The sequence below is a fragment of the Tamandua tetradactyla genome, chromosome 10 (assembly GCF_023851605.1).
Source record: "Tamandua tetradactyla isolate mTamTet1 chromosome 10, mTamTet1.pri, whole genome shotgun sequence".
In the NCBI taxonomy this organism is placed as follows: domain Eukaryota; kingdom Metazoa; phylum Chordata; class Mammalia; order Pilosa; family Myrmecophagidae; genus Tamandua; species Tamandua tetradactyla.
The window spans coordinates 19,791,351-19,817,142 of NC_135336.1; the positions used below are offsets into that span (position 1 = coordinate 19,791,351).

Here is a 25,792-nt window from a genome sequence, read left to right on the forward strand (position 1 = left end):
GGGGGGGGGGGGGGTATGGGGCCGGGGATGGGCTGAATCCTGGCAATCTAGAAGCCAGCCCCCCCCCCCCCCGCTCCCCCAGCCCTTTGTGTGTTTTTCTTCTTTGATGTAAGAAAGAGACACAAAAATGATCCTGATCCTTTTCCAGGGTGTAAGAAGTTATCCCTTTAGAGGATAAATGGCACAAAAAGCCTTCCCAGACAAGCTGGGGAGGTTCCTTTTTGATGTTGAGGAAGGTTAAGGGGTGGGAGGGGAATGGGATGGGGGTGTGAGCCCATGGGGGTTGGCAGCTCTGCCCTGGGTTTTGCAGGTGGTTTCTGTACATCATCTTTGTCTTCCTGCTCGGCGCCATCTGCACCCGAGAGGCTCTTCGCTATAACTTCCTCATGGCGGAAAAGGTGGGTGAGTTTCGCACTGTCCAAAGGAATCCGGCTGCAGGGCTCATTATTTGTTCAGTTAACCAGTGGCTGCCTCCCCCTTGCCAGTCCAGCAGGAGATCCATCTAGTCTTGGGCCCAGGACTGAAATATGAGGATGCAAAAAGGACCTGCTTAGGAATCCCTAGAAGCAGGTAACAACCACCAGAGAGGCACACACACATAGGGGACTAGGTAACAGGGATGCAACTGTTTCCTCATGTCGAAAGTCAGGACAGAAACAAAGAATCTGGTCACCTGAAATTCCCAGATAAACAAACCCTCCATTTTTGTCAACAGTTTCTCTTTCTACCGGGAACAGAATGTGCTGTGTGCAAGAAGTGATAAGGAAGAGGCTGATGGAGAGAGGGGGGCAAGGAGGTGGAGGGAACAGAGGAAGCTCAGCCTCAGGGAGGGCCTGGTGGGTGCAGGGTAGAGGTCTGCTTTGCCTCCTGAGAACCCTGACCCCTCTGACTTGCCCACTGAGAATTTCAGAAACACTCTTTGGGTGGCCTGTGCTAATTTGGCTGCAGCATCTTTGTTGCCAGAGCCAAGAACTGTGCACCCTGACCTGTGATTAGTGAATTCCTTACATTCCACAACCCCTAAACTGCCCCTGTTAACAGGCTGAAGGTCATATGATACCCAAGAAACTTACATGGCATCTCTAGAATGCACAGGAATACGATTTCCAGATACTCTATTGGAAATCCCCCAGAACTCCTACCTTGCCTTAAGTTCTGGCAGGCAGAAGTGAGCTCTGCAATTGTCATCATCTATCAGAGAAATATATTTCAGGAGAATGCTATTTGCTCTTGGTGTGAGGCTTTGCAAAGCAGCTTTGCTGATCTTCGGGAGAGCCACTGCTTGGGGCAACCTGGTACAGGAAAATCTGAGTTTACAAAAGAGATACATTTGGATTTGGTTTTCACATTAGCAAAGGTTTCTTCTCAAGGTCTGTAAACACAGATGTAAAGGTGATCATTGTTTAGGGAAGGAATATATCCATCATATACACCTACATGCACATTTCCAGGCCTTGAATTTCCTCTCCCAGGGGCCTTTTCTCTCATTGTGAAATGAAAACTTGGCTGGGTTCAAGGAACTGAAGGTGTAGTGGAAGGCTGAAAGGAAGATGGTTTGACCAGGGGGAACTTCCCACTGCTCCTCTCCAACCTGCCAGTGGCTAGCCAGCTCTGCCTGCTTCTAAAGCTGGCCCAGATTCTTTTCTAGTAGATTCTTCCACAGAGGACCTTTCAGTCATTAGAGACCCTGATCTGGATGGAATGAGAAAAAGTATTCCCTGGCCTAAGGCTTCTTTCCCCTCCTGCCCCTGCTTTGCTGGGAAAGCTAAGAAAGGGTACGTAGGAGGACCGGCAGCCTGGATCCAAGGCAGACCACAAACAGCAATAGGGTAAAAACATCTTTCAAAACCAGCGAGCCCTTGTGGGTGGAAATTCCACATCCAATAATAGACATGTGAGCAGAGGGGCAGCTTTATGGAATGCCACCTGTCTCAGTCAGTGAAAAGAGGTAGGCAGGTACTTAGCCAGCTGGGGGCACCTGCTAAACCAGCCCTGGCCACAGTGTGTGTGTGGTGGTGGTGAGGGGGGGACTGTAATTATGCATACACTAGGATGAGAGCTGGAGATTTCCTTTCAGGAGAGAACAAGAGACGGTTTCCTAGAATAGGTAGGTGTGCAGCCTACATAAAAAGAAAAGATACAGTTCTTGATTCTCAGTAGCAAACAGAAGCTGGGGCAGGAAGCAGGAAAAAGAACTAAGTCAACCAGGGAAATTCCAAAATAGCAGCCCCCTGGCACTTGCTGCCCCACCACCTCCTCAAGAGGGACTATACAGAATTATTCCTTGAAAGAACATGTGCTTGAACGCTGGCTTATTTCCTTTCCTCTCCAGCCCTCCTTGGGACTGACTTGGCTGCAGCAGCAGGTTCTCTACTCAGGCAGAATTTACCTTACCTGGAAAGCATGAGGATGCATAGTGCAGAGGGTAGTAGGGGCACGTGCACAGTCTCTTTACTGAGGTCACTTGACACAACACAACATGCTGATGTGGTTTTAATAAACCATCCCCCTCCGCTTCACCTCTCAGCCACGGCCTTGGTTCTGAGCCCACCCATCACAGAGTTTCCCCGGCCCTGAAGAAGCGGCCCCTCGTCTCACCCGGGGACACTGAGCAGACCCACCTCCCACATATTCCCCCTTGGCTCTCTTTCACACCAGGCAACTCAGTGTGCTGCTCTCTTGGGTGCTTTCTGCCAGAGTAGTTACCTCCCATGACTGCACTTGGTCCTGGATTCCTTTCTGCTGACCTGCTGCTAATCAGTTACAATGTTTCTTTCTGGGTTTCTTGCAGCTTCCCAACCCACAGTTTCCCTAAGAAACATGTTTTCACTCTTTATCCTCACCTAAGAGGAACTTTTTCCTGGTTCTTGGGTGTCAAGCTTAGTAATATTATGCTTTGTTAAAAATCTTTAGTGCATTGTGATGGCTCTGAGAAAACCCACATAGAGCACAATAAAATGTCTGGCGTGTGGTAGGTGCTTATTAAATTTTAACTCCCCTCCATACTTTTTATGGGGCTGCCCTTACAGACAGAAACATTTATTTGGGGGGCACATTTCTTCTACAATTTCACCTTATTTGCTTGAGTCGGAAAAGCCAAAATAGTCAATCCCAATATTTTTCAGCTATAGAAAAAAAGAATAGGTAAACAGCAGGTCCTAGTAGGGATAAAATAGACTTCATAACTGTGTCAAAATCAATGGTAAATTGTCCAGGAAAAAAATATGTATTACAGATCAAAAAGACCAAGTACTTTAGGAGACCTGAGACCTGCTAACTAACAAATCAAGAACACACTACATAGGAAAAAATATCAGAAAAGCATTCTCGTTAAGTAGTGGGAATCCTACAACATAAACTCTAATCATTCCAGGACTTAACAGTTCACGGTTTCACATATTTGAGCCGGACCTTGAAAGTCCGCTACAGGAGCTGCGCAAAGAGGATGGGTGTGGGCGGGGCTAGCGGCTGCTGAGTGGGCGTGGCCAGCCGCTCAGCGCTGTGGCCCAGCTGAGTGTCCTCTGCTCTCCTACCCAGGATGCCTCTCAGAAGGAAGCAAACTGTTTCCTTCTGGAAAATGGCTATTGAGTGAAAAATAAAACTTGACCAAAAGTTGACACGTTGGTCAATTTGTGGATGAGAATAATATCAGAACCCTCATGTCTCTGTAGAAATATGATGTGGGAGAAAACTAGGGTTCTGTTGAGACATTGCCATGTTAATAACTTTGGAATTGCAAGGGTTTTGAGCTCAACTCCTGAGTAACGTCAGGGGGCCACAGGGATTAGGTGAGGCAGAAAAAGCTCCTTGCAAATGAAGCCATGGCCAACATTAGATAACAGTCATTTCCTTCAGTTATAAAATGTTAAGTGGAGGGTGGAGGATGGAAAGACAAACCAAAGAAACCCTTGATATTGAAGATGAGAGGAGAGATTCAGTGGGCGCTAAGAATGAGGTGATGTGTCAGGGAATGGTAATCCACACTGAACTGATAACTTTTTAAGTTGACACCATGGGCTCCTCTGTAGTGGACCTTAGCCTTGTCCATCCAGCTTCTGACCTCCCTGACCATTTGAGGAGTTTCTCCCCTTACATATGTTCTCAAAGGGAGCAAGTGCCCCATTTAATATTAAAGAATGCCAAAGGGCCAGGCCCTCCTTTGCCCTGTCACCGTGGTGAAGCACATGACCTAGGCTGATGTGCCAGCTGTCAGGAATGAAGTGAAGACAAAGGGCTGGTGTGAATTCATCGGCCGGGCTGCGGGGGTGCTGGTGTAACTCTTCCTTTCCAAGAGTCTGGGTGTATGCCAGACTTGTGTCCTGCCCTTTTCCAAGCCAGATCTTTCAGCCTCCTGATGATTCGGTGAACTCTAGTGCCCTTCCAATATATTTTTAAAAATAGTTATTTTTTCCAACCAAGAATCCTGGCTGATGCAGGTTTCAGTGATAATTTATGAGCCAGCAAAGAGGTCTCACCAGGGGCTGATAACCAGCAGCCGACCCCACTGATCTGGTACAATACTAAAGCAAGGAAGTAGAGAATGGAATGAGGAGAGCCTTTGTGGAGGCAGTAGTAACAAAACTGAAAATTAAATCTAACCCATCTATAATCTTGGGTAAAAGGCCACTGTGCCTGAAGTAAAGTAGAAAGGAGAAAGGCATCTCAAATAATCAAGAAGAAGTTCTGTGAATACAGATGAGATCGGGGCTCAGGAGCTGATATGTCTGTGACACAGCAGCACTAATCTTTTTAAGTTGACACCAAGGATCTTATTCATATCTCTTGGAACCTCGTGGGCCATATGGGTTCTGGATTTCATCTATCCATTATTCATCTAGCGTTTATTTTTCTGTGCTGGACCCAGAATGCTAGGATGGACAAGATAGAAGCCCTGCCTAACTAGTAGGGGCAACAGCCAGCATGGCAGGGTTGCCCTCATGAGGGGCGGCCACTGCTGTGAGGGGTGTGTGTGAGAGAGAATGGCCTCCTGGAGGAGGTGAGGCTTGTCCTGAGCCTTGAAGCACAATTAGGAGTTCAACAGACAGACGATGGGTAGATTGGGGGTGTGGACAGAGTTCCAGCAGACAGAGAGATCAAGCTACCAGAGACTCTGAGCGTGCAGGAAATAGGCTAGAAAGGACAGAGACCTACCTTGAAGAGCCACGTGTGCCAGGGCATACAAGGGAGCTGCTGATATGTTTGCATCAGGGCCATTGTATGATCAGACGTGAGTTTAGTGAGGTTACTCTGGCAATGGCTTGCGGGTTGATTCAGAGTGGGGAGAGCCTAGAGAGAGAGGCACTGTAGTCGGCCAGTGGCTCTCAAAGTGTGGTTCCCAGACCATGAGCATCACCTGGGAGCTTCTTGGTGCTCCAAATCCTCGTGCCTACTCCAGACCTACTGAATCAGAAACTCCTGGGGTGGGGCTCAGAGATCTGTGTTTTTACAAACCCTTCGGGTGACTTGATGCACTCACTTTGAGAACCACTGTGAAATCCAATTGGTAAATGATATTGGCCTGAACTGAGAGAGTGGCCATGGGAATGGAGTGGGGCGGGGTTTATGGTAAACATGTTCAAGAGGGTGAATCTGGAGGGCTTAGTGTGCAATTTGCTGGGGTGTGGGTAGGTGGGTGCCGGGGAGCTAAAAGGGACAAAAGCAGATTCTGGCATTGGCTAATGAAACTGTTTTCTTACATAGGTGTCCCTGGTGGGCTTCCTGTTCCTTTTGGGCTTGTACATCTCGTCCCTGGCCTCCTGTATGGGGGGACTCTATGGAGCCCCCCGGATCCTGCAGTGCATTGCCCAGGAGAAAGTGATTCCTGCATTGGTCTGTCTGGGGCAAGGAGTGAGTGACTTTTTTTTGGTAATAAATGCACATTTTGCCACTGACCCAACTGGCTGAGTCTGATCAGAGCCTCTGGTCAAGTTCTCTGGGATGGAACAAATAAGAATGTGGGATCTTTTCTCTGAGCCCAGGCCGCTGGCAGGTTAACCTGGGGTCATTTAGACAAAGTGGCTGTAAGTGCCACAACGTCAGCACTGGGCTAGCTAACCAGTCAGAGCAGCACCTCGGGCCCAAGCAGCAGGGTCAGGGAGCCGTAGAGTGTTAGAAGAAAGAATCTCTCGGGGAGGAGGGGAGCTGGTCCTTGCTGCTCTGACTCTGCCCTCGAGGCTCACCTATCCCTTGGCCGTTGCTGTCAAAGGTCACGCCTTTGACTTCTGGGCTCTCTGTTAATCACTGCAGCGCAGACTCTAGCTGTTACTGTAGAGTGTGGTTGAGTCGTGATTGGAATGATCAAATGAAACATTCCTAAAACCTAGGGGATGACGAAACAAAAATAAACACAGAGACCCCACTTCCTGCTAACGTGCATGTAAGGTGTCATTCATTTTTATCTGTGGGACCACGACAGAGGCCCCGTCTTCTGATTCCCAGTCTCCCTCTAGTTTAAGGCACATGCAGTGGCAAGTCATCCATCATTTCTCCCTTTACCTGCCCCCACTTCTCTTCCATCAGTCAGCGGAGGCTGGGCAGAAGCAACGACTGTCATCTCTAGTACCTTTCGTGTGGTATATGCCTTTTATTTCCTTAAATTTTAGTTTACTAGGTAACACATGCATAGATTTCAAAACTAAAAATGGCATAAAAGTTATACATTGAGATTTTTGTGTTCCTGTCATGAATCTTTCTACTCTTTTCCTTACCCCACCCCTGCCCCATCAGTGGCTGTTTTTTAGTTTCTTATGAATTCTTCTGTCCCCCATTTTTATACAAAAGATAGTGTTTTATATACATTGTTCTATACCTTGCCATTTTTTTTTCATTTAATATAGCCTAGAAATCTATCTTTTGGTTTGAATATAGAAAGAATTTCTCATTCTCTTTCCATTGTGTGGATATACCGTAGTTTATTTAACCAGTTCCCTATAGATTGACTCTTGTGTGTAGATTGACAGCTTTCAGTAAAGAATGCTGCTACGAATAATCTTGGTTCTCATGAGTCTATGTGTGTAATTCTGTGTATGTGCAGATACAGCTGTAGGATAAATTTTTATAAGTGATTTGCTGGGTCAAAAGGTAAGTGTATTTTTCATTTTAATAGATTTCACCAAAAACTTTCTTTGGATTTATGTCACTTTTAATGAACCGGCAGTGTATGGAATTGTCTCTTTAGCCACAGCCGGTTCCACTCTTGGACTGGTACTATCTAAGTACTCTTGGACCCCAACTTTATGGGACGGTACTCTGGCTCTTGGGGTAGGAAGTTCATGAGGCCAAAGGACATGTCTTCTGGGTCCCATGTCCCATTTCTAAACCACACCTGGCATATAGGATCCTCTCTAGGGCCAGGGTGAGGCTCCAAATCCACACCCATGAGCAAGAAACTCCCCTGGAAGATGGGCTGGGGAGAGAGAGGCTCAGGGTGGCATCCTCCAGTGAGGAACTCTGAAGAGTGAACATTCTAAACTCGAACTTGACCTTCCCCATCATTGAGAAAGTATGCTTACCAAGGAGGAAGGATGAAATATATTTGATTCAACAGTTTGTTCTCTTGGTATATAATTGTAAATATTTAGACAAGAGACATGTGAACCTCCATTTGCACTCTTGCCCCAGGCCCCAGAAATGTAGAAATGAGCCTGGCCAACTGAGTGTGGCATAAAATGTGAATTTTTTTCCGGTTATGTAGTGAGAAATGGAATCTTAGGATATTTGTGTAAGATATGTGTACGATTGTGCATTACTGTTTTTATAAATGAATTTGAACATTTTTTCTTTATTATTTAAGGAAATCGTTATAGTCTTATTTATTATATATTATTTTATTATACTGCACATTATTACATATAACAATTATTTATTAGTATCATTCCTTTTAATATAAGAACTGTATTTTCTTCTGTAATTGTTGGTCTCCTTCTTCTCAATGGCTAGGAGCTCTTTCTATCTTAGGGAAGGTAACTCTGAGATGCATATTACAAATATTTGTCTAGTTATTTGTCTTTTTTTGAATTTCTTATATCATAGCTTCTTTATATATGATTCAATTGAATAAGCTCATTGTCTGTTTCAGCGGGAGGAGGAAGAAACTTTTTTTAAAAATGTAACATTCAACGTACAGACAAGTGTGTAGAAACTATCCGACCAACTTAGAGAATAACTATGAGAGGGACGCACTCAGCAGCACCCGCCTAGGAGCCCTCCCCAGTCCCACACGCCCTTCTCTGGTCCAGTCCCAACCCTCTCACAAGGGCAGCTTGTCTCCTGGCTTCTGTACATTAATTTCCTTGATTTCTTTATGCTTTTACTCAGGTATTGGCAAACTTTTTCTGAAAAGGGCCAGATAGTAAATATTTTAGGCTTGTGAGGCATATGACACCTGTCACAACTACTCAACTCTGCAGACTCAGGAAATACCTACGCAGATCCAATAAAACTTTGTTAATGGACACTAATATTTGAATTTCTTATAATTTTCATATGTCACAAAGTATTCCTCTTCTTTTGATTTTCCCCCAACTGTTTCAAAATGTAAAAACCATTTTTGTCGTTAACTCGTGGGCATGCATAACAGGCCACTGTTTGTGAACCCCTCATTTACTTCCAACATATGCATCTCTAAATATAATAGTTTGATTTTAACTGATTTTAAACCTTATATAGAGTAATAGTGTGTATGTGCATGTATATTCTCTTGTGGCATGCTTCTTTCACTCAACATATGGCTTTGAGGTTCATCCACGCTTTTGCTTATAGCAGCAATTTGTTATCATCACCATATAGTATTTCATATATTACGATTCATTTATCCATTCTGCCCTTGATGGATATTTGGATTGTTTCAGGCTTGTGACTATTAAGAACAGTGCTACGAACATTCTTTTAACATTCTTATACAAGTATCCTGATACGCATGTAGAATTCTTTCAGAATGTGTATGTATTTGTACACGCACACACCCATTGGTAGAACTGCCAATTTGTAAGACCCATATATCTTCACTTACTAGATAATACTAAACTCTTTTCCGAAGTAGTTGTACTACTTCAGAATGCACTGTCTTAGAGTTCCTGTTCCTCTATATTCTTGCCAGTACCTGATGTTATCAGACTTTTTAATTTTTGCCAGTCTGGTGAGTGTGCAGTAGTATCTCACTGTGGTTTTTAATTTAATTTGATTACTAATGAGGTTTAGGCATCTGTTCATATGTTTGACAGGCATTTTATTTCCCCTTTTTTTAAAGTGTTCAAATCTTTTGCTCATTTTTTAGTGGATTGTCTTTTTCCAATTATTTTGTAGGAATTCTTTGTATATTCTGGATACCCTTTGTCAGTTACATGTGTTGCAAATATCTTTCCCATTCTGAATCTTGTCTTTTCTTTACTTTTATGGTGTATTTTGAGGAACAGGTGCTCATATTCCTATTTTCTCACTTCACAACCCTCTTTTATCAAAGTCTTGGCCTGCTCTGAAAGTCTCCCTTCCAGCTTTCCTAAGACCCTCCCTCCCTTTAAGTTCCTTTGAGTGCCTGAGGATTTACCTCTGTTCTTTTTGACTCTATTGCTAGAATATGCTAAACAGCTATAACAAATATATCAAAAAACGTAACCCTTTTTTTGGGGGGGGGGTTCTTTCTTTCTTTCTTTATTCATTTTTATTAATTTTTAAAATAGTTTTTAAACTACAAAAAAACACCAAACAAACTCAAGCATTCATAATTTTTTATCATTCCATTCTACATATATAATCAGTAATTCACAATATCATCACATAGTTGCATATTAATCATCATGATCATTTCTTGGAAAATTTGCATCTATTCAGAAAAAGAAATAAAAAGAAAATAGAAAAAAATTGCTACATAACATACCCCCACCCCTCCCCCTCACCAATCACCAGCATTTCACTCTAAATTTATTTTAACATTTGTTGCCCCTATTATTTATTTATTTTTAATCCGTATGTTCTACCCATCTGTCAATAAGGTAGATAAAAGAAGCATCAGACACAAGGTTTTCACAATCACACCGTCACATTGCGAAAGGTATATCGTTATACAATCATCTTCAAGAAACATGGCTACTGGAACACAGCTCTACATTTTCAGGCAGTTCCCTCCAGCCTCTCCATGACACCTTAACTAAACAGGTGATATCTATTTAATGAGTAAGAATAACCTCCAGGATAACCTCTCTACTCTGTTTGGAATCTCTCAGCCATTGACACTTTATTTTGTCTCATTTTGCTCTTCCCCCTTTTAGTTGAGAAGGTTTTCTCAATTTCTTGATGCTGAGTTTCAGCTCATTTTAGGGTTTTTCTCAAACCCTTGATGTTGAGTCTCAGCTCATTCCAGGATTTCTGTCCCACATTGCCAGGAAGGTCCACACCCCTGGGAGTCATGTCCCACATAGACAGGGGGAGGGTGGTGAGTTTGCTTGTTGTGTTGGCTGAAGAGAGAGGCCACATCTGAGCAACAAAAGAGGTTCTCTTGGGGGTGACTCTTCGGCCTAATTTTAAGTAGGCTTACCCTATCCTTTGTGGGGTTAAGTTTCATATGAACAAACCCCAAGATTGGGGGCTCAGCCTATAGCTTTGATTGTACGCACTGCTTGTGAGAATATCAAGAATTCAATTGGGGGAAGTTGAATTTTTCCCCTTTCTCACCATTCCCCAAAGGGGACTTTGCAAATACTTTTTTATTCACTGCTCCAATCACTCTGGGATTTATTGGGGCATCACTCTGGACAAACCAACAAAATCTCATGTCCTACTCAAGGTTCTATGTACTTATGGTGTTCAATTAAGCTGTCTACATAAGTTATATTAGGAAATATACTAGTCAAAATGTAAATTTTGTACCAAATAAACATTTTTTGCTTTAGTCTTACACATAAGGTAAAATTTTTAAATATTAATTACCATCTATTTTCAGCACCCTGCAGTAATGACATTCCTTTGTTCTTCCTCATGCAAAAACATTTTTCAAATTTGTACATTTAGTCACTATCCTTATACACTCTAGGCATTCCTAGATTATACCATCTCAGTCTTTATCATCTATCTTTCTTTCTGATTTCATTTGTGCCCCCAGCCCTCCTCCCTCTATCATTTTCACATTCAGCTTCATTCAGTGTTTTAACATAATTGTATTACAGTTAGGTAGTATTGTGTTGTCCATTTCTGAGTTTTTACATTCAGTCCTGTTGCACAATCTGTATCCCTTCAGCTCCAATTACCCAATATCTTACCCTATTTCTATCTCCTGATGGTCTCTGTTACCTATGAAATTCTCCAAGTTTATTCACTGTCAGTTCATATCAGTGAGACCATACAGTATTTGTCCTCTTGTTTTTGGCTAGTCTCACTTAGCATAATGTCCTTAAGGTCCATCCATGTTGTTTCATACTTTATAACTTTGTTCTGTTTTACAGCTGCATAATACTCCATCATATGTGTATATCACAGTTTGCAAAAATGTAACTCTTAAACATAAAGTTTTTTTCCCTCTCTCTCATAGTCTAGGTAAGGGGTTTCAGCTCAGTAGAAGCTCTGATTCTCCAGGCTGAGGCTGACTTGCTGCCTTTAACCTGTGGCTTCTGAGGCTTTCCCTTATTCCATCCTTAGTAAGGTGGAACAAATCTGGAGGAACACACTTGGGAAATTTAAGGGTTAGATCTGAGCGTGGCTTGCACACAGTCCCTCAGATTCCAGAGTGCTTGCAGTGGAGGTGTTCTGTAGATGTCCTGAGGGGGTAGCTGTTAGATTCTGTATGTATCCTGAGGGTAAAGTACCAAAGGTTGCTCATGAAATGTGAGAGAATGAGAAACCACGATTTTTACTTGGCTGAGCAACTAGAAGGATGGAGCTGTCATTTTCTGAGTTGGAAAAAACTAGGAGTAGGTTGGAGGGGTAGGGGATCAGCAATTTGGTTTCGAGCCTATAAAATTTGAGCTCCTATTAGACATCAACCATAAATGTTGAGCAGGCGTTGGATAAATAAGCATGGATTTCAGGGGAATATTTTAGGCAGGAAATTCAAATTTGGGAGTTGTTAGCTTAAAGCTGATATTTAAAGCATGAGCCTGGTTTAGATCACCTGGGAAGTGGGTATAGAAAGAGAGGAGAAAATCTGGGAGGATGGAGCCCTGGGGGTGCTTTAAATATAGAGATTTCAGAGATCTGGGTAAATAAGCTGGGGCGACTCAGAAGGAGGAGTCAGCAAGGAGGGAGCGGACTTTAGAGCAGCTAGACGAAGAAAGTCTTTTAAAGGGGAGAGAGTGTTCAGCTATGTCAAAATGTTCTTAGGTCAAGGAAGATGAGGACTGAGAAAAGACTTGCTTTTGGCCCAAGATGTTGCTTTTGATAAGTAACTTCTGTGGAGTGGTAGTTAGCACATTTTTTCCACTCCTGTCTGCCTGAAGGTCACCATTCTAACTCCATTAATAATAGGTGTCTGTGTGAGTGTGTGCACATGTGTGTATGCAGGTGTGTATGTTTAGTTTCAGAATTCCCCCACCCCACCCACCAATGATCATGCTGTCTCCCAGGGTCTACCCCTTCCCTTATGGCCATGTTCTCCATTATAGCCTAGAAGAATCAACTTTGAACCACTTTGATTTCCAAAACTGGTGTTAGAATCCAATGGAAGGCAAGAGGGGAAAATATTTTGGTAGTCAAAGTTCTTCAATACAAGAACAAAAATACAAATGCCCTGTATTAATTGCTAAGAATACAAATAATACCTGTGGTGTGCTAGAAGCCTACCATGTTGAGCATTCTACATGCATTATCTCTGATTTTCACAATAACCCCAGGAATTGGATATTATTAACCCAACTTTATAGATGAGCAGTTATGAACATGCCTAGGGTCACATGCAGAGAAGTGGCTGAGCCATTAAGAGTTGTTTCTCTATCAAATAATATGGTTTTCTTCTGAAATGTCATGGTCCTGCATGTTATTTTTATTTCTCCAGAAAGGTCTGAATAAAACCCCTGTAGCTGCCATCTGCCTGACCAGCTTGGTGACCATGGCCTTTGTCCTTGTGGGTCAGGTGAACGTCCTGGCCCCCATCGTCACCATCAACTTCATGCTGACGTACATCGCAGTGGACTACTCTTACTTCTCCCTGTCCATCGATCCCGGCAGCCTCCAGCCAACGCCTGAGACAGTACACAGGGAGGGCACAGAAGCTCTCCACTGCTCTCAGCACCTGCTGTTAGAGAAGGCTCCCAGCTATGGCTCTGAGGGCACTGCCCAAAGCCTCTCTGAGGGCACTCTGCTGGAATTCACTAAGAACATGGATCAGCTCTTCCAGCAAACTAGGAAGCTTGAGAGTAGCCAGCCCAGGAAAGGGGATGGGGAAGGGATCCCAGAGAGTGAGGGGAGAAAGTGCAAGAAAGCCACCAAGAAAACCCTACAAGATAGCTTCCTCTTGGACTTCGAGTCCACTTCTTCCTTCCCAACTGAGGGTCCTGAAAAGCTTCCTACTGCCTCCTTGGAGGGGCAGGAGTCCTACAGGAACAAGCAGAGTTCCTGGAGTGAATGGTCTCATCCTGGAGGAGCACATGGAGAACAACTTGTTCCACAGTTGTGTAACCAACCTGGGCCAAGTGGAGAAGGTGAGTGCTTTGAATATTTTGGAGTGACCACTGCTTCTCTAACCTACCCAATTATAGCAACACCCTTTCCAAATCTACAGGCAGGTCACTTTATAACTGGGTTTAAAATCCTTGTTAATTTTGTTTCATATATTTATTTTTATTAGAGAAGCTGTAGGTACACAGAAAAATCGTGCAGAAAACACAGTCTTCCCCTCACCACACACACACACACACACACACACACACACACTCACATAATTTTCCCTATTAAAACTTGCATTAGTGCAGTAACATTCTTACAATTGAAGAAACAATATTATTATAATTATCCTCTTAACTATAGTCCATAGTTTACATTAGAATTCACTGTGTTGTATAGTCCAATGGATTTTATTTAAAAAGTTTTATTCTAGTAACTTAACATGCAACCTAAAATCTCCCTTTTTATCCACATCCAAATATATAATTTAAGGGAGTTAATTACGTTCACAACCTTGTGCTGCCATCCTTACCATCCATTACCAAAACTTTTCCATCACCCAAAACAGAAATTCCATACCAATTAAGCATTAACTTCCCTTTCCCTACCTCCACCCCAACCCTTGGTAACCTATATTCTAGTTTCTGACTCTAGGAATTTGCTTATTATTTCATATCAGTGAGACCACATGGTATTTGCTTTTATGCAAGCTAGAGCTTATTTCATTCAACATGATGTGTTCAGAGTTCACCCATGTCATCACATGTATCAGAACTTCATTCCCATTTACAACTGAATAGTATTCAACTAATATTTATTCATTTATTGGTTGATGGACTCTAGGGCTACTTTCATCTTTTGGCAACTGTGAATAATGCCACTTTCAACCTTGGTGTGCTAGCATCCATTTGAGATCCTGCTGTCAATACTTTGGGGTATGTACCTGACAGTGGAATTAACAGATCATATGGCAATTCTATACTTAACTTTCTGAGGTGAATTCCAAGAGAGGGGGAGAACTCACAATTTTAAGAGTCTACCATATCCCAGGTGCTTAACATACAGTATTTCATGTAATATAATAGTTACTAGTATTTTTTTTTTTATTCTATAAATGAAGAACTCAAGGCCCAGTTCGGTCACAAGAAGTCCAAGAGCTGATACTTTGCACAACTGGGCGGCTGACCCAGGTCTGCCTGTATTGGGAGCCCAGGTGTTTTCCTCTCCATCGTCATGCCCCTTGAGATTTGTATAGACAGTTGTAGGTAAAGAGACAGAGACAGTGGGACATACAGGGAGATATCTAAAAAAAATGCTTTATGTTCTACAATAAACCTATTTTTCCTCCTGGATTCTTTATCTCTGAATTGGTGGATTGGTTTTTTTTTTTAAAGGTAAGAGCATTATTAAAGTCTTTAAAATTACTTTATTTTTACCAAAGTAATAAATGTACAATTTAATAAGCCAAATGATATTAAAAGTCACAATCAAAAACAGTAAATCCCACTTTTCTGTACTCTCCCTCTTCTACCCTTCTCCATTTCCTATTCCCACTCCCAGAAGAGTCTACCTTCAACCCAAAAGTTGCTTCTTCTGTTATTAACCTTTGTATTATGAAATAATGCGTTAGTATTGCTACTTCTCAATGTCAGCTATCATCTTTTGACTTCCTTTTATTGTAAATGAAGATTTAGCTCTTTTATACCACTGTTCCTTCCCTTCATTCAATCCCCCTTTTCAGTTTTCTAAGCCTACCGGAATGAAATAACACCAGAGATGGACTGACTTATATAAGGGGGATTTATTTAGTTAGAAATTTACAGCTCTCTGGAGGAAAGGCAGCTGACTTTCCTCTGGCTTTCTCTGTCACATGGGAAAGCACATGGCGACATCTGCAAGCCTCCCCTCTAGGCTACTGGGTTCAAATAGCTTTCCTCAAGGCTATTCCTGTCTGTATCTCCAAACATCTGGGTCTGAGCTGACTCTGGTCACTGAACTGAGTTCTGCTGGCCTGCGCTGAACTGTTCGACCTGTGCTCGGCTCTCTTGTGATTCTTTCTTTTAAGCCTCCAGCTAATTACATTAAACCTCACTCATTGTGGAAGACACTCTCCTTAGCTGACAATAGATGTAGTCAACCATGGGTGAATTTCACATGCTGATGATTTAAATCAACAGCAAGAGAACAGCTGGGCACCATCACGGGGCCAAGTAGACACTTAAACCTAAATACTGTACCGCTCAATGTTCTTATATCACAGTTTTTAATTAGTGTAATATTATTCATATGAGCATGACTAAGTAAATATTGCTTAATCCTGAGCCATATATTATATTAGGATTACATTTCTTTTTCTTTACTACTTTTTCTGTTTTCTAGAGTTAATAATTACTTTGATCTTTTTACTTGGTTTTCTGTCATCATTTTTCTCTAAATGCTCTTGCAGGTATGTTAAATGCCTCTTGGTGTTATTTTTCAAATGCTCGAGTGCTTCAGAAATCTATCATATCCATTTCTCTTTTTCCTTCTGCCCTATGGCTCCTATCATCCTATTACAGTCTAGACTGTTTTCTCTCTAGGCCTTTTGTAAAGCTCTTGTCTTAGGATTTCTCCCTTCACCGTACTTCTGTATCAGATCCAAGAACAAGAGATTTCCTGGATGTAATATTGTAGTGGAATTTTGTCATTCTTTTTTGCCTGCCCTGTATTGAATAGCCTCCCTATGTTTGAAGAGTTTCCAACATTATGCATCTTGGTGGTAGGCAAAGCTAGCCTTTCATGCTCAAAACTGAAAATGCCTGATAGTTTTCCAGCCTTCCCTGAAGATGACCCCGCCTTATACTTGGATTTGGGAATTGGGGACTTCCCCAAGAAGTGGGGACTTTCAGGAACACTCTGGAAGCAGGATGGAAGCTGCAAGATGACTACAATCCTGGCTCCAGTGTCCAGTGTGGGGGTCTTTCAGGGTCAGAGGAGCAGACCTCTGTAGCTGCTGAAGACATGTCCTCAGTAGCCCTCACTAGCATTTTGAGTGCTTCTCCTTGGCTGCATAGCCTTGAACTTGATTCACTAGCCTTCAAAGCTATTCTTAGAGGGCCTGATAAATTCCTTGATTAAATCAGCCAGAGGTAGATTCTGACCAACTCACATCTTCTTTCTTTTCCTGTGTTTTGCTGAAGTACATATCCCAGTAACTTCCTAAGACAAGGTACATGAAAGATACATTTTTTTCTTTGAGTCTTTGCAAGTCAGAAAGTCTTTATTTCTGACTTCACACTTGAGTTATAGGTTGGCTGAGTATACAGCTGTAAGTGGAAAATAACTTTCCCAGTGCTTTTGGAAGCATTGTTTTACAGTCTCTTCACTTTTTAGTGTTGTTGTTTAGAAACATGATGCCATGTTGGCCACTCATCCTTAGGTTTTTTGAATGATCTCTGGTCCTCCTTTTTCTCCCCCAGAACTTTAGAGGATATTCTTTTTGCAACCATTATATTGGGCACTCCATGGGCCCTTTTATTCTGGAGATTCTTATAGCCTTCAGTTCTGGGACTTTTGTTGTGGTGGTGGTCGTTTTTGGATCTTGGGATCAGAGGGTTGATAAAAATTATACTCCTAAATTCATCATTTATTCAACAGGCACTTAGACATGTTTATTTGCCCTTAGTATTTTCTTAAACTTGCCATCACCTCTGGCTTACTCCTAACAAGACCTGTTCTCATGTCTTTTGGTGCCTTTCTCCCCATCATCCATCATCTGGATATTGTTTACATTTTTATTATGGATTGTTTTAGATGCACCTTATTCCTTTTCTTTATTCCTGGATTTTTTCTTCAAAAAAAAAGCCCAACTTTGTTTATGTTTAGGTATATAAATTTGCTTTATTTATTTATTTTTTGGCAAGATGGCATTTACGAAAGTAATAGTTGAATCAACAATCATCTTATCACCCTCCTGGCCATCGCCACATGTGACACAAAGTTCATGTTAGGCTTAGACTCATCAGAGAGTCCGAATAATTTTTTCTGCATTGTTACTGTTCTTATTTATACATCAAATTTGTGCCTTCTCACTGTTTTGTCCTTGATAATCTCCTACCCTGTTACATCTGTTTTTTCGCCTATTGATTATTTGTTTGTCTTTTTTTGCTCTCCTTTCTGGAATCTCCCACTAATGTTTTTTATTGGCTATTGTATTAATCATGATTAATACAGTGATATTGTATTAATACCATTAATTTGGTTGCAAATAACAAAATCTCAAGATAATAGTAGCTTGATCTAGGTCATACAAAAAGAGCCAGAAGTTCAAGTAAATAGGCCAAACCCTTGATCTTGAGACTTGCTCTTGTGAAGCTTATGTATCTAGCAGAGATGCTTAGCCTACCTATAGGTATGCCTAAGAGTTGCTTCTGGAGGACCTCTTTTGTTGCTCAGATGTGGCCTCTTTCTCTCTAAGCCCAACTCTGCAAGTGAAATCATTACCCTTCCCCCTACATGGGACATGACATCCAGGGATGAAAGTCTCCCTGGTGGCATGGAAAATGACTCCCAGGGATGAGCTTGGTCCTGGCACTGTAGGATCAACAATGCCGTCCTGACCAAAAGGGGGAAAAGAAGTATAAAAAATAAGGTCTCAGGGGCTGAAAGAGTTCAAATAGAGTTGAGAGGCTACTCTGGAGGTCATGCTTACACAAGCTGCAGTTAGACATTATTATCTATCATAACTTGCCAAACTCCAACCAAAACAATTCCTGCCAATCCTAAGAATACCTAGGGTGTTACATAAGATTCTACCAAAGTTTCATGCACTAGAGTAACTTTCCAGAAACCTATAACCCTCAGATGACTCCCTGAACCAGATAAGTCCTGAAATGTAGAAGGGCAAGCCTCTCCAAAACATCAACTAGTTCCATCCTGCTATCCCATAGTATTGACAGCCCCTTCCAACATGAAAAAAATTAGAATGGGCATAGCCCAAATACCCCTAAGAAGTGGGAGAAGGATCAAAGGTGATGGTGGAGTTACATAGAGAAGGTAGGGTTTAACAAATGAGTATGATCGCTGAATCTTTTTATTGATTATTTCTCTTAGTCTCCAGTATCTTAGAGCAGCTAGAAGTAAAAACCTAAAATGGTGGAACTGTAACCCATACCAAACTCTGAAATCTCTTCCATAACTAATTGTTGTGATATGCCTTGAAATTTATTGCTTTTTTGTTTATATGTTATTTTTCATGAAAAAGAAAAAAGAAGAATTATATTTTGCAGGATGTTGACTTGAAGATTGATTTCAAGATCTTTTTTGGTAATTTAAATATGTAAAGTATGCAGGAAAAGTTTTTGTTAAGGAAAAACAGAGTATTTTTCCCCTAAAGTAAAATAACTGCTGAGGATGAGAAACAGGAATGTGTAAGATGAAATGGATAGATATAAGAAGTTGTAGAAGTCTTGTTGGAAGTGAATTTTATTGGTTGCAGTTAAGGTTGGCTAAGGTTTTTTAGTTTTATAAGATTTTTATTAGTTTTCTTTTCAGATTTATCTTCTTACAAAACAAGAATTTGGTTTTCACTCTGTTAGAATGATAATGTTTTCTTGTATTATTTGTTTGCTCTTAGTGAGAAGCTATAAAAGGAGTTTAACCATCTGAGTAATCTGCCTAGATGACAAAGATTCTATGTCTTACCAGACCAATATACTTATTGATATGTATGTTGACCATCTCCTTCCTTATTGTTTTGAACAATGCCTCCTCACTTTAAAACAAAAATTATGTCTTTCCAAAATCATGTTAACTCCTCTATTTACATTCAAACTTTTATGTTACCTTGATTAAATAAATAACAAAAAATTTTAAAATTAAAAAATAAAAAGAGCCAGAGGTAGGTGGTCCAGGGCTCCTATCAAAGGTTCCTTCTGCCTTTTTTCTTTACCACCCTCAGAACATTATTCCATGATCCAAGATGGTGTCTGAAGGCTTAGCCATTATAGTCACATTCCAGGCAGTAGAAAAAAGTAAGGGAATAAAAGTAAAGGTTGAACCTCCAAGCTGTTTCATTTTAGGGAATCTCCCTAGCATCTCACACCACACTCTGTTTATATTTCATTGATTGGAACTTAATCATGTGATTGCACCTAACGACAAGGGAGGCTGGGAATGTCTTCTAACTGATCATATTGCTACTCACTTAAAAGCCTAGTTTGTTTTCCTAAGGAATAATGGGGAAACAGGTATTGGTTAGCCAACTCCCAGTCTATGCCACAATTAAACTTTTCAATTTCCAAGAGCTCTTGGTTGTAATTGTTTGCCCTTTTGTTTCTTTGGTGAGCATATCATTCTTGTTTTATTCTTGCTTTCTTATCTCTTCGATAATATTACTTATCCATCCCCCTTTAAAGTCTTTTCTGCTTCTTTCATTTTCTCTCTTTTCTCTAGATTCTTTTTCTCCTTTGGTTTGGTCTCTTTCTCTTTTATGTTAGGGTCTTTCCTAAAATGTCTGTTGATCTTCTGGTTTCTTTTCATACTTGAAGTGAAGTACTACAAATTTGTTTAGAAGTCCTGCATACCTGCATGGTACTTGTTAATTGGGGCGCTCACGGTAGAATGATTAAAGAACAAACTAGTCTTTTCATTGGAAGCCCCCTCAAAGGTCAGTATCTAAAAGTTTTTCTCTGGAGCTTTTGGTTCCTCCAGAGGATCCTTGCCTGTGGAATCCACAGGTGGCTGCCTGCATGCTGGGAGCAGGGTGAGGGAAGGGAAGTTGGGAGTTCCACTGTTTAGCATACAGTCTTTCATTTAATTCCCCTGTTTCTAGTTCCAAGTGAAGTACCTGGTATGTCAAACCTGATACCCTCTGGTTTGGATTCCTCAGAGAAAACCCTCCTCATGGAGAAGGCATGAGAAGGGTTTGTTGCCAACCTGCATGGGTGGAGGAAAGGATCTTGGGATCCAGCTGTTCCATATACAGACTTGCAACCAATCCCCTGTACCCTGCCACTTCCGTGGAATCTGGTACTTCCTAGTCTTGCCCCTTGCCAGGGTGAGTCGGCTGCTTCTTGTCAGTGTCCTCTCTGTAGGCCCCACAGGTTATCTTCCTCTGCTCTGCTCAGTCTTTTATCACTTCTTTGTCACTTTCCCATCTCCCAAGACTCATTTTTTTCTTTCCTCTCACGTTCTCTTTGTGTTTGCTAATGTCTACCTTTTAAATTTCTTTTGTGTCTTCTTAGTGGATTTTCAGGAGAGATGTGTGGTCAGTCTGCCATGTTTAATTGATTAAGTGGTTGCTACCCAATTTTCCAATCTTAAAAACGCCCTTGCCATTGTTGACTTTCCCTCTCTCCCCTCCCGCCTACCTCCTCTCCAGCTTTGCTGTCTTTACCTTGGGGGTAGACCCTCATCATCTTGCCCCAGATTTTTGCTAAGTCTCCAAACTAGACTCTCCCACATCCTGTCTATCCGGCACAGTACCCACCGATGGCTCTTTTTAAAGTAAAACTCTGATGATGTCTCATTTTAAAATCTCTTCTGAAAACTAATATCTTCAATCTAAAGTTAAAGATCCTTGGGGTGGTTGGCAAAGTTTGTCACAATCCTGCCTTGCCTACCTTTCCAAGCCACTTTTCTCACAGCACCCATGTGCTATATATTCCATCTACACCCAAACTCGTGCCGTAAACACCTTGCTCTTCAATTCCTCCATGCCTTTGGACATATGCTGTTCTGCCTCCCTACATTGCTTTACCTCCTCCTTCTCCATCTGGAAAACTCCAGTCTGGCCTTTAAAATCTGTCTGATCTATAAGACCCAATTTAGTTCCCCTCTGAGAAGGATTCTCTGATTTCCTCCAGCGTGCAACCCCAGAACATTTTATTTACATTGTAGTATAAAGTTGTCACATTGTTGTATAAATATTTGTTTATCCATTTTTCTTCAGGGCTCTCTGTCTGTCTTCCTTAAGGAAAACAAATATTAATTTCATTCCTTTTCCTCTAGACTGTGAACATCTTTTGGCCTAAGTCATGTCTGTTCACTTTTGTGTCCCTCACAACATCTCACATAGCAAACATTCAGTAAAGGCTAGTTAAATTGGTGAACCATTGAAAAAATGCTGGCTAAAAATCAAAACTGATCAGTAAAGTAGAATATAAAGAGTTAAATTATTACAAGAACCTAATTTGTGACAAATCAGGTGCCATAAAATAATAAGCATCACATCCCTATTGATTCAAATATTGTTGAGAACAAATGGGGATTGTATTTTGTACCTTATATAGTTATGAATTCCTTATGCATCACAGCTATGTAAGAGAATATTTTTGAGATAACGTGGAGATGGCAAAGGGAGCAGCAGCCTGGGGCGCGGGAGGTGACCGCAGTGCAAGATGCGGACTATTGCTCTCCTGGGCCCTAGATCCCATGGCCGCCCCTTGGCTGGTGGGAGCAGATCTCTGGCCTGGCCTAGAGTGCTGAGGGCTTCCCAGAGGTGCAGGGGGCTACCATTCAGGACTGTATGAACCCACGCTGCCCTTTGTCATGGTGGCGGGGGTTGAGGGTGGCAGGGGGGTGCAGGATGCTGGCAGAACCCGCCCACAGATTACAAGGGAGCTGACCTTTCCTTAGTGAGATCTGGGAGTCCAGAATGATCAAAACAAGCAATGTGCAGTGTCTCCTTGAAAACAGACAAAAAAGTATATCCACAGGAGATGAATTGTTTGGCACTCAGAGCTTTCATAAGCAATTCATGAACTGGATAGTGTGCTAGTTTGAAGCAGTGATGTACCCCAGAAAAGGCTATGTTCTTTTATCCATTCCTGGTACATACCTATTGAGTTGAGACCTTTTGGTTCAACTGACATGTGACCCGGCCCATTCAAGGTAGGTCTTAATCCTCTTATTGGAGTTCTTTATGAGAAAATAAAAGGCAGAAAAAGCTCAGAGAACCTTAAGAGAGTAAAAACCTGGGAGAGCTAAAAGTAGACCTAAGAAGTTGGAAGAACTAGAGACTGAAAGCAGTGAAACCTGGGAGCAAAGGACCAGCAAATGCCAGGCATGTGCCTTCCCATGTGAAGGAGGTGCTCCAGATGCTGGCAGCCTTTCCTCAGAGTCCAGGTATCATCCTGCTGATGCCTTAATTGGGACATTGTCACAGCTTAAGAAACTGTAAATTCTGTAAAGTTAATAAATTCCCATTGTAAAAGTCAACCCATTTCAGGTATACTGCATTCCAACAGCTTTAGAAAATTGAAACAAATTTTGGTACTAAAAAGTAGGGTGCTGTGAGATGCAAATACTGAAACTGCAGGAATGACTTTGTAAATAGATAAGGGGAAGATTCTGGAAGAATTATAGGATGCTTGATAGAAAAAGTCTAGTTCGATTTGAAGAGACTGTTGGCAGAAATATGGATGCGAAAGGTGCTTCTCATGAGGCCTTAGGCAGAAGTGATGGTTGTGTCATTGCCTGCTGGAAGAAAAGTAATCCTTATTTTAATGTGGCAAAGAATTTGGCAAAATTGAGTTCTGGTGTCAGATGGAAGACAGAATTCAAAAATGATGAGCTGGGATATTTAGTTAAGGAAATTTCACAAGTAAATGTGCAAAATACACCCTGACTTCTTGTGGTAGTTGGCCGGGTGAAGGTGCCTAAATCTATTGCTGTGGACATGAGCCAGTGGCGTGTGAACCTCATCTGTTGCTGATTACATCTGCAGTCAGCTAGTAGGCGTGCCTGCTGCAATGAATGATGTCCGATTTAATTGCCTGGTGCTTAAATGAGAGAGCTCAATGTAGCACAGCCCAAGCAGCTCAGCATACCTCATCTCAGCACTGCAACTCAGCCCAGGCCTTTGGAGATTCAGAAAGGAATCACCCCAGGAAAGTTTCTGGAACCCAGAGGCCTGGAGAGAAGGCCAGCAGAGATCATTCTGTGCCTTCCCACGTCAGAAAGAACCTCAATTGAAAGCTGCCTTTCCTCTGAAGAACTATTGAAATAAATCCCCTTTTATTAAAAGCCAATCCATCTCTGGTGTGTTGCATTCCAGCAGCTAGAAAACTAAAAACTTCTCTGCACAGCTTATCATAAAATGCAGGAGGAAAGGATAAGCTGAGAACTGAACTCTTGGATACAAAGAAACCAGAAATTGATAGTTTGGAAACTGTTTAAGCTTTTGGAATGTGAGCTCCCAAAGAATAGTGCCCCATGTGAGGATTTAACCAAACATGGAAACAGCCAGCCATTTCAGTGTGAGTCAGGATTGAAGATGAAGTTTTCCAGAAAGGATTTGTGGAGAGTCGTAATGTCTGATGGTTGGGACCCCTGTGTGCTGCATGCGAAACCAACGATTTTTTTTTTTTTGCAAGATTTGTTTGAATGGAACCAGAGCCAGCCTGGACTAAAAGGGACAGAAAAGGGACCAGTTGAAGGAAAAATATTCTCAAAGGCAGAAGCATGGAAGATGATGTCTGGAACCAAGAAACCTTGGTCCTGGAGAGCAGACTCACTCGTGCCCTGTGGAAAGAGCGAGTTTGCCCAGGAGTTTGCAGAGGGCGGGCTTCTTCCCTATTCTTCAGGAAGCATGCTGCCACCCCCAAGCTCTCAGATGACTGGAGGATTGAGGGGAGCTTGGCTGCTCCATTGTTCAGGAAAAGTGTTGATGTCCCAGGCCTCAGACAGGGTGGGGCACATTCCCCAGAGACTGGGAAGAGCCAGAGGGAGAAATTTCCTTCCAATTTCTCCCTATGGAAAGGAGAACAATCACACTATGACTGTCCCTCTTTTGTATTTTGGAAGCAGATAATTTGCTTTAGTTTTCACAGGTTCATAGAGAATTTTGCCTTAGAACAGACCATGCCTGCGATTGATTTTGATGAGACTTTGTACTTAGCACTGTTACTGAAATGATTTAAGCTTTTGTGATATTGTGAGAGAATGAATATATTTTGCATATGGAAAGAATATGTTTTTTTTTGGGGGGGGGGGGGTCCAGAGGGTGGCGTGTGCTGATCTGAAACTTTTATGTACCCCAGAAAAGGCCATACTCTTTTAATCCATTCCTGTGGGTGCAGACCCATTGTGGGTGGGACCTTTCGGTTAGGTTATTTCCATGAGATGTGACCCACCCTATTCCAGGTGGGTCTTAATCCTTTTTACTGGAGTCCTTTATCAGGATAAAAGACAAAAAAATATAAAAAAGCCCAGAATGCTGAGAGAGAAACACCAGAGAAGTTTGGAGAGAGCTTAGAGAGAAAAAGCCTCAGGAGGAGCTGAGAGAGCTGCTGAAACTAGAGTCCAGGGGAGAAGGACCAGCAGACATTGCTGTGTGCCTTCCTGTGTGACAGAGGTGTCCCAGATGCCAGCGGTTTTTCTTCAGAGTCCAGGCATAAAGAAAGGATTTTCTGGTTCACAAGTGGCTGCGTACCCCCTAATTAATACTGTATAGAGAAAACAGTGCACCAGGAAGACTACTATGGATATTGCAAGTAATAAAATGTCCAAATGCCTATCTCTTAATATGCTCCTAAGCTCAGGTCTCATATGTTAAACCAGCTGAAATCGAAGTGATTTAAAAATGGCGCTGAGGAAGACTTGAACCAAAAAAAAAAGGGAGAGAGAGAATATTTTTGACTATTGGAAACATTATCAAAGACAAAAAGGATCTGCTTAAATAGAAATAAAATACATTTGCACAACATGGTGTCCCAGAAGGAAACAATTATTTTAACAAACATGACTGATAAAAGTATCCCTTCCAATACATATTATTTTTCAAAAACAGAAAGGTCAAAATCCAAATTCTACTAAGAAGAGGTCCGAAGAGAAGAATAGGCAGTTTAAATATGAAAAATCCGTGCATGTCTAGGCTTATTTATTGTCCATTCAGCAAACTAACTTTTATGGCTAAATGCTAATTTTATTGTTGGTAGCTAAAACTAGTCAACATTTGCTGAGCATGTCCTATGTCCCTGACCTGAAATAAACACTTTAGATAGATTATCTCATCTAATCTCAGAGTTATGTATTGCTATTATCTGTTTACAGATGATAAAACAGAGGCTCAGAGAAGTTTAACACTTGCTTAGCATTTGAGACAGCCAGAATTTGAACATTGGCCTGTCTGAGTTTAGAACCTGCATTCCTAACCAGTGCACAAAATGTATGCTGCTTGTGTGAGTATGTAATATGAACTAGGCCATATAATGAAACCACCTTT

The 25,792-nt window shown here is 41.7% G+C and overlaps 1 protein-coding gene across 6 annotated transcripts in view; it reads left to right on the forward strand.

The window, feature by feature from the left end:
* SLC12A8 (solute carrier family 12 member 8) overlaps positions 1–25,792 on the forward strand; it is a 246,961-nt gene that overhangs the window by 188,218 nt on the left and 32,951 nt on the right. For all 6 annotated transcript variants that reach the window (XR_013158491.1, XR_013158492.1, XM_077118084.1 and 3 more), the window contains exons 8-10: positions 311–398; positions 5,701–5,847; positions 12,980–13,625. Coding sequence is in view for 4 of the 6 variants with exons in the window: in XM_077118084.1 (XP_076974199.1) it covers positions 311–398; positions 5,701–5,847; positions 12,980–13,625 (881 nt within the window). In the remaining 2 variants the exon portion in view is untranslated. The remainder of the gene's footprint in view (positions 1–310; positions 399–5,700; positions 5,848–12,979; positions 13,626–25,792) is intronic.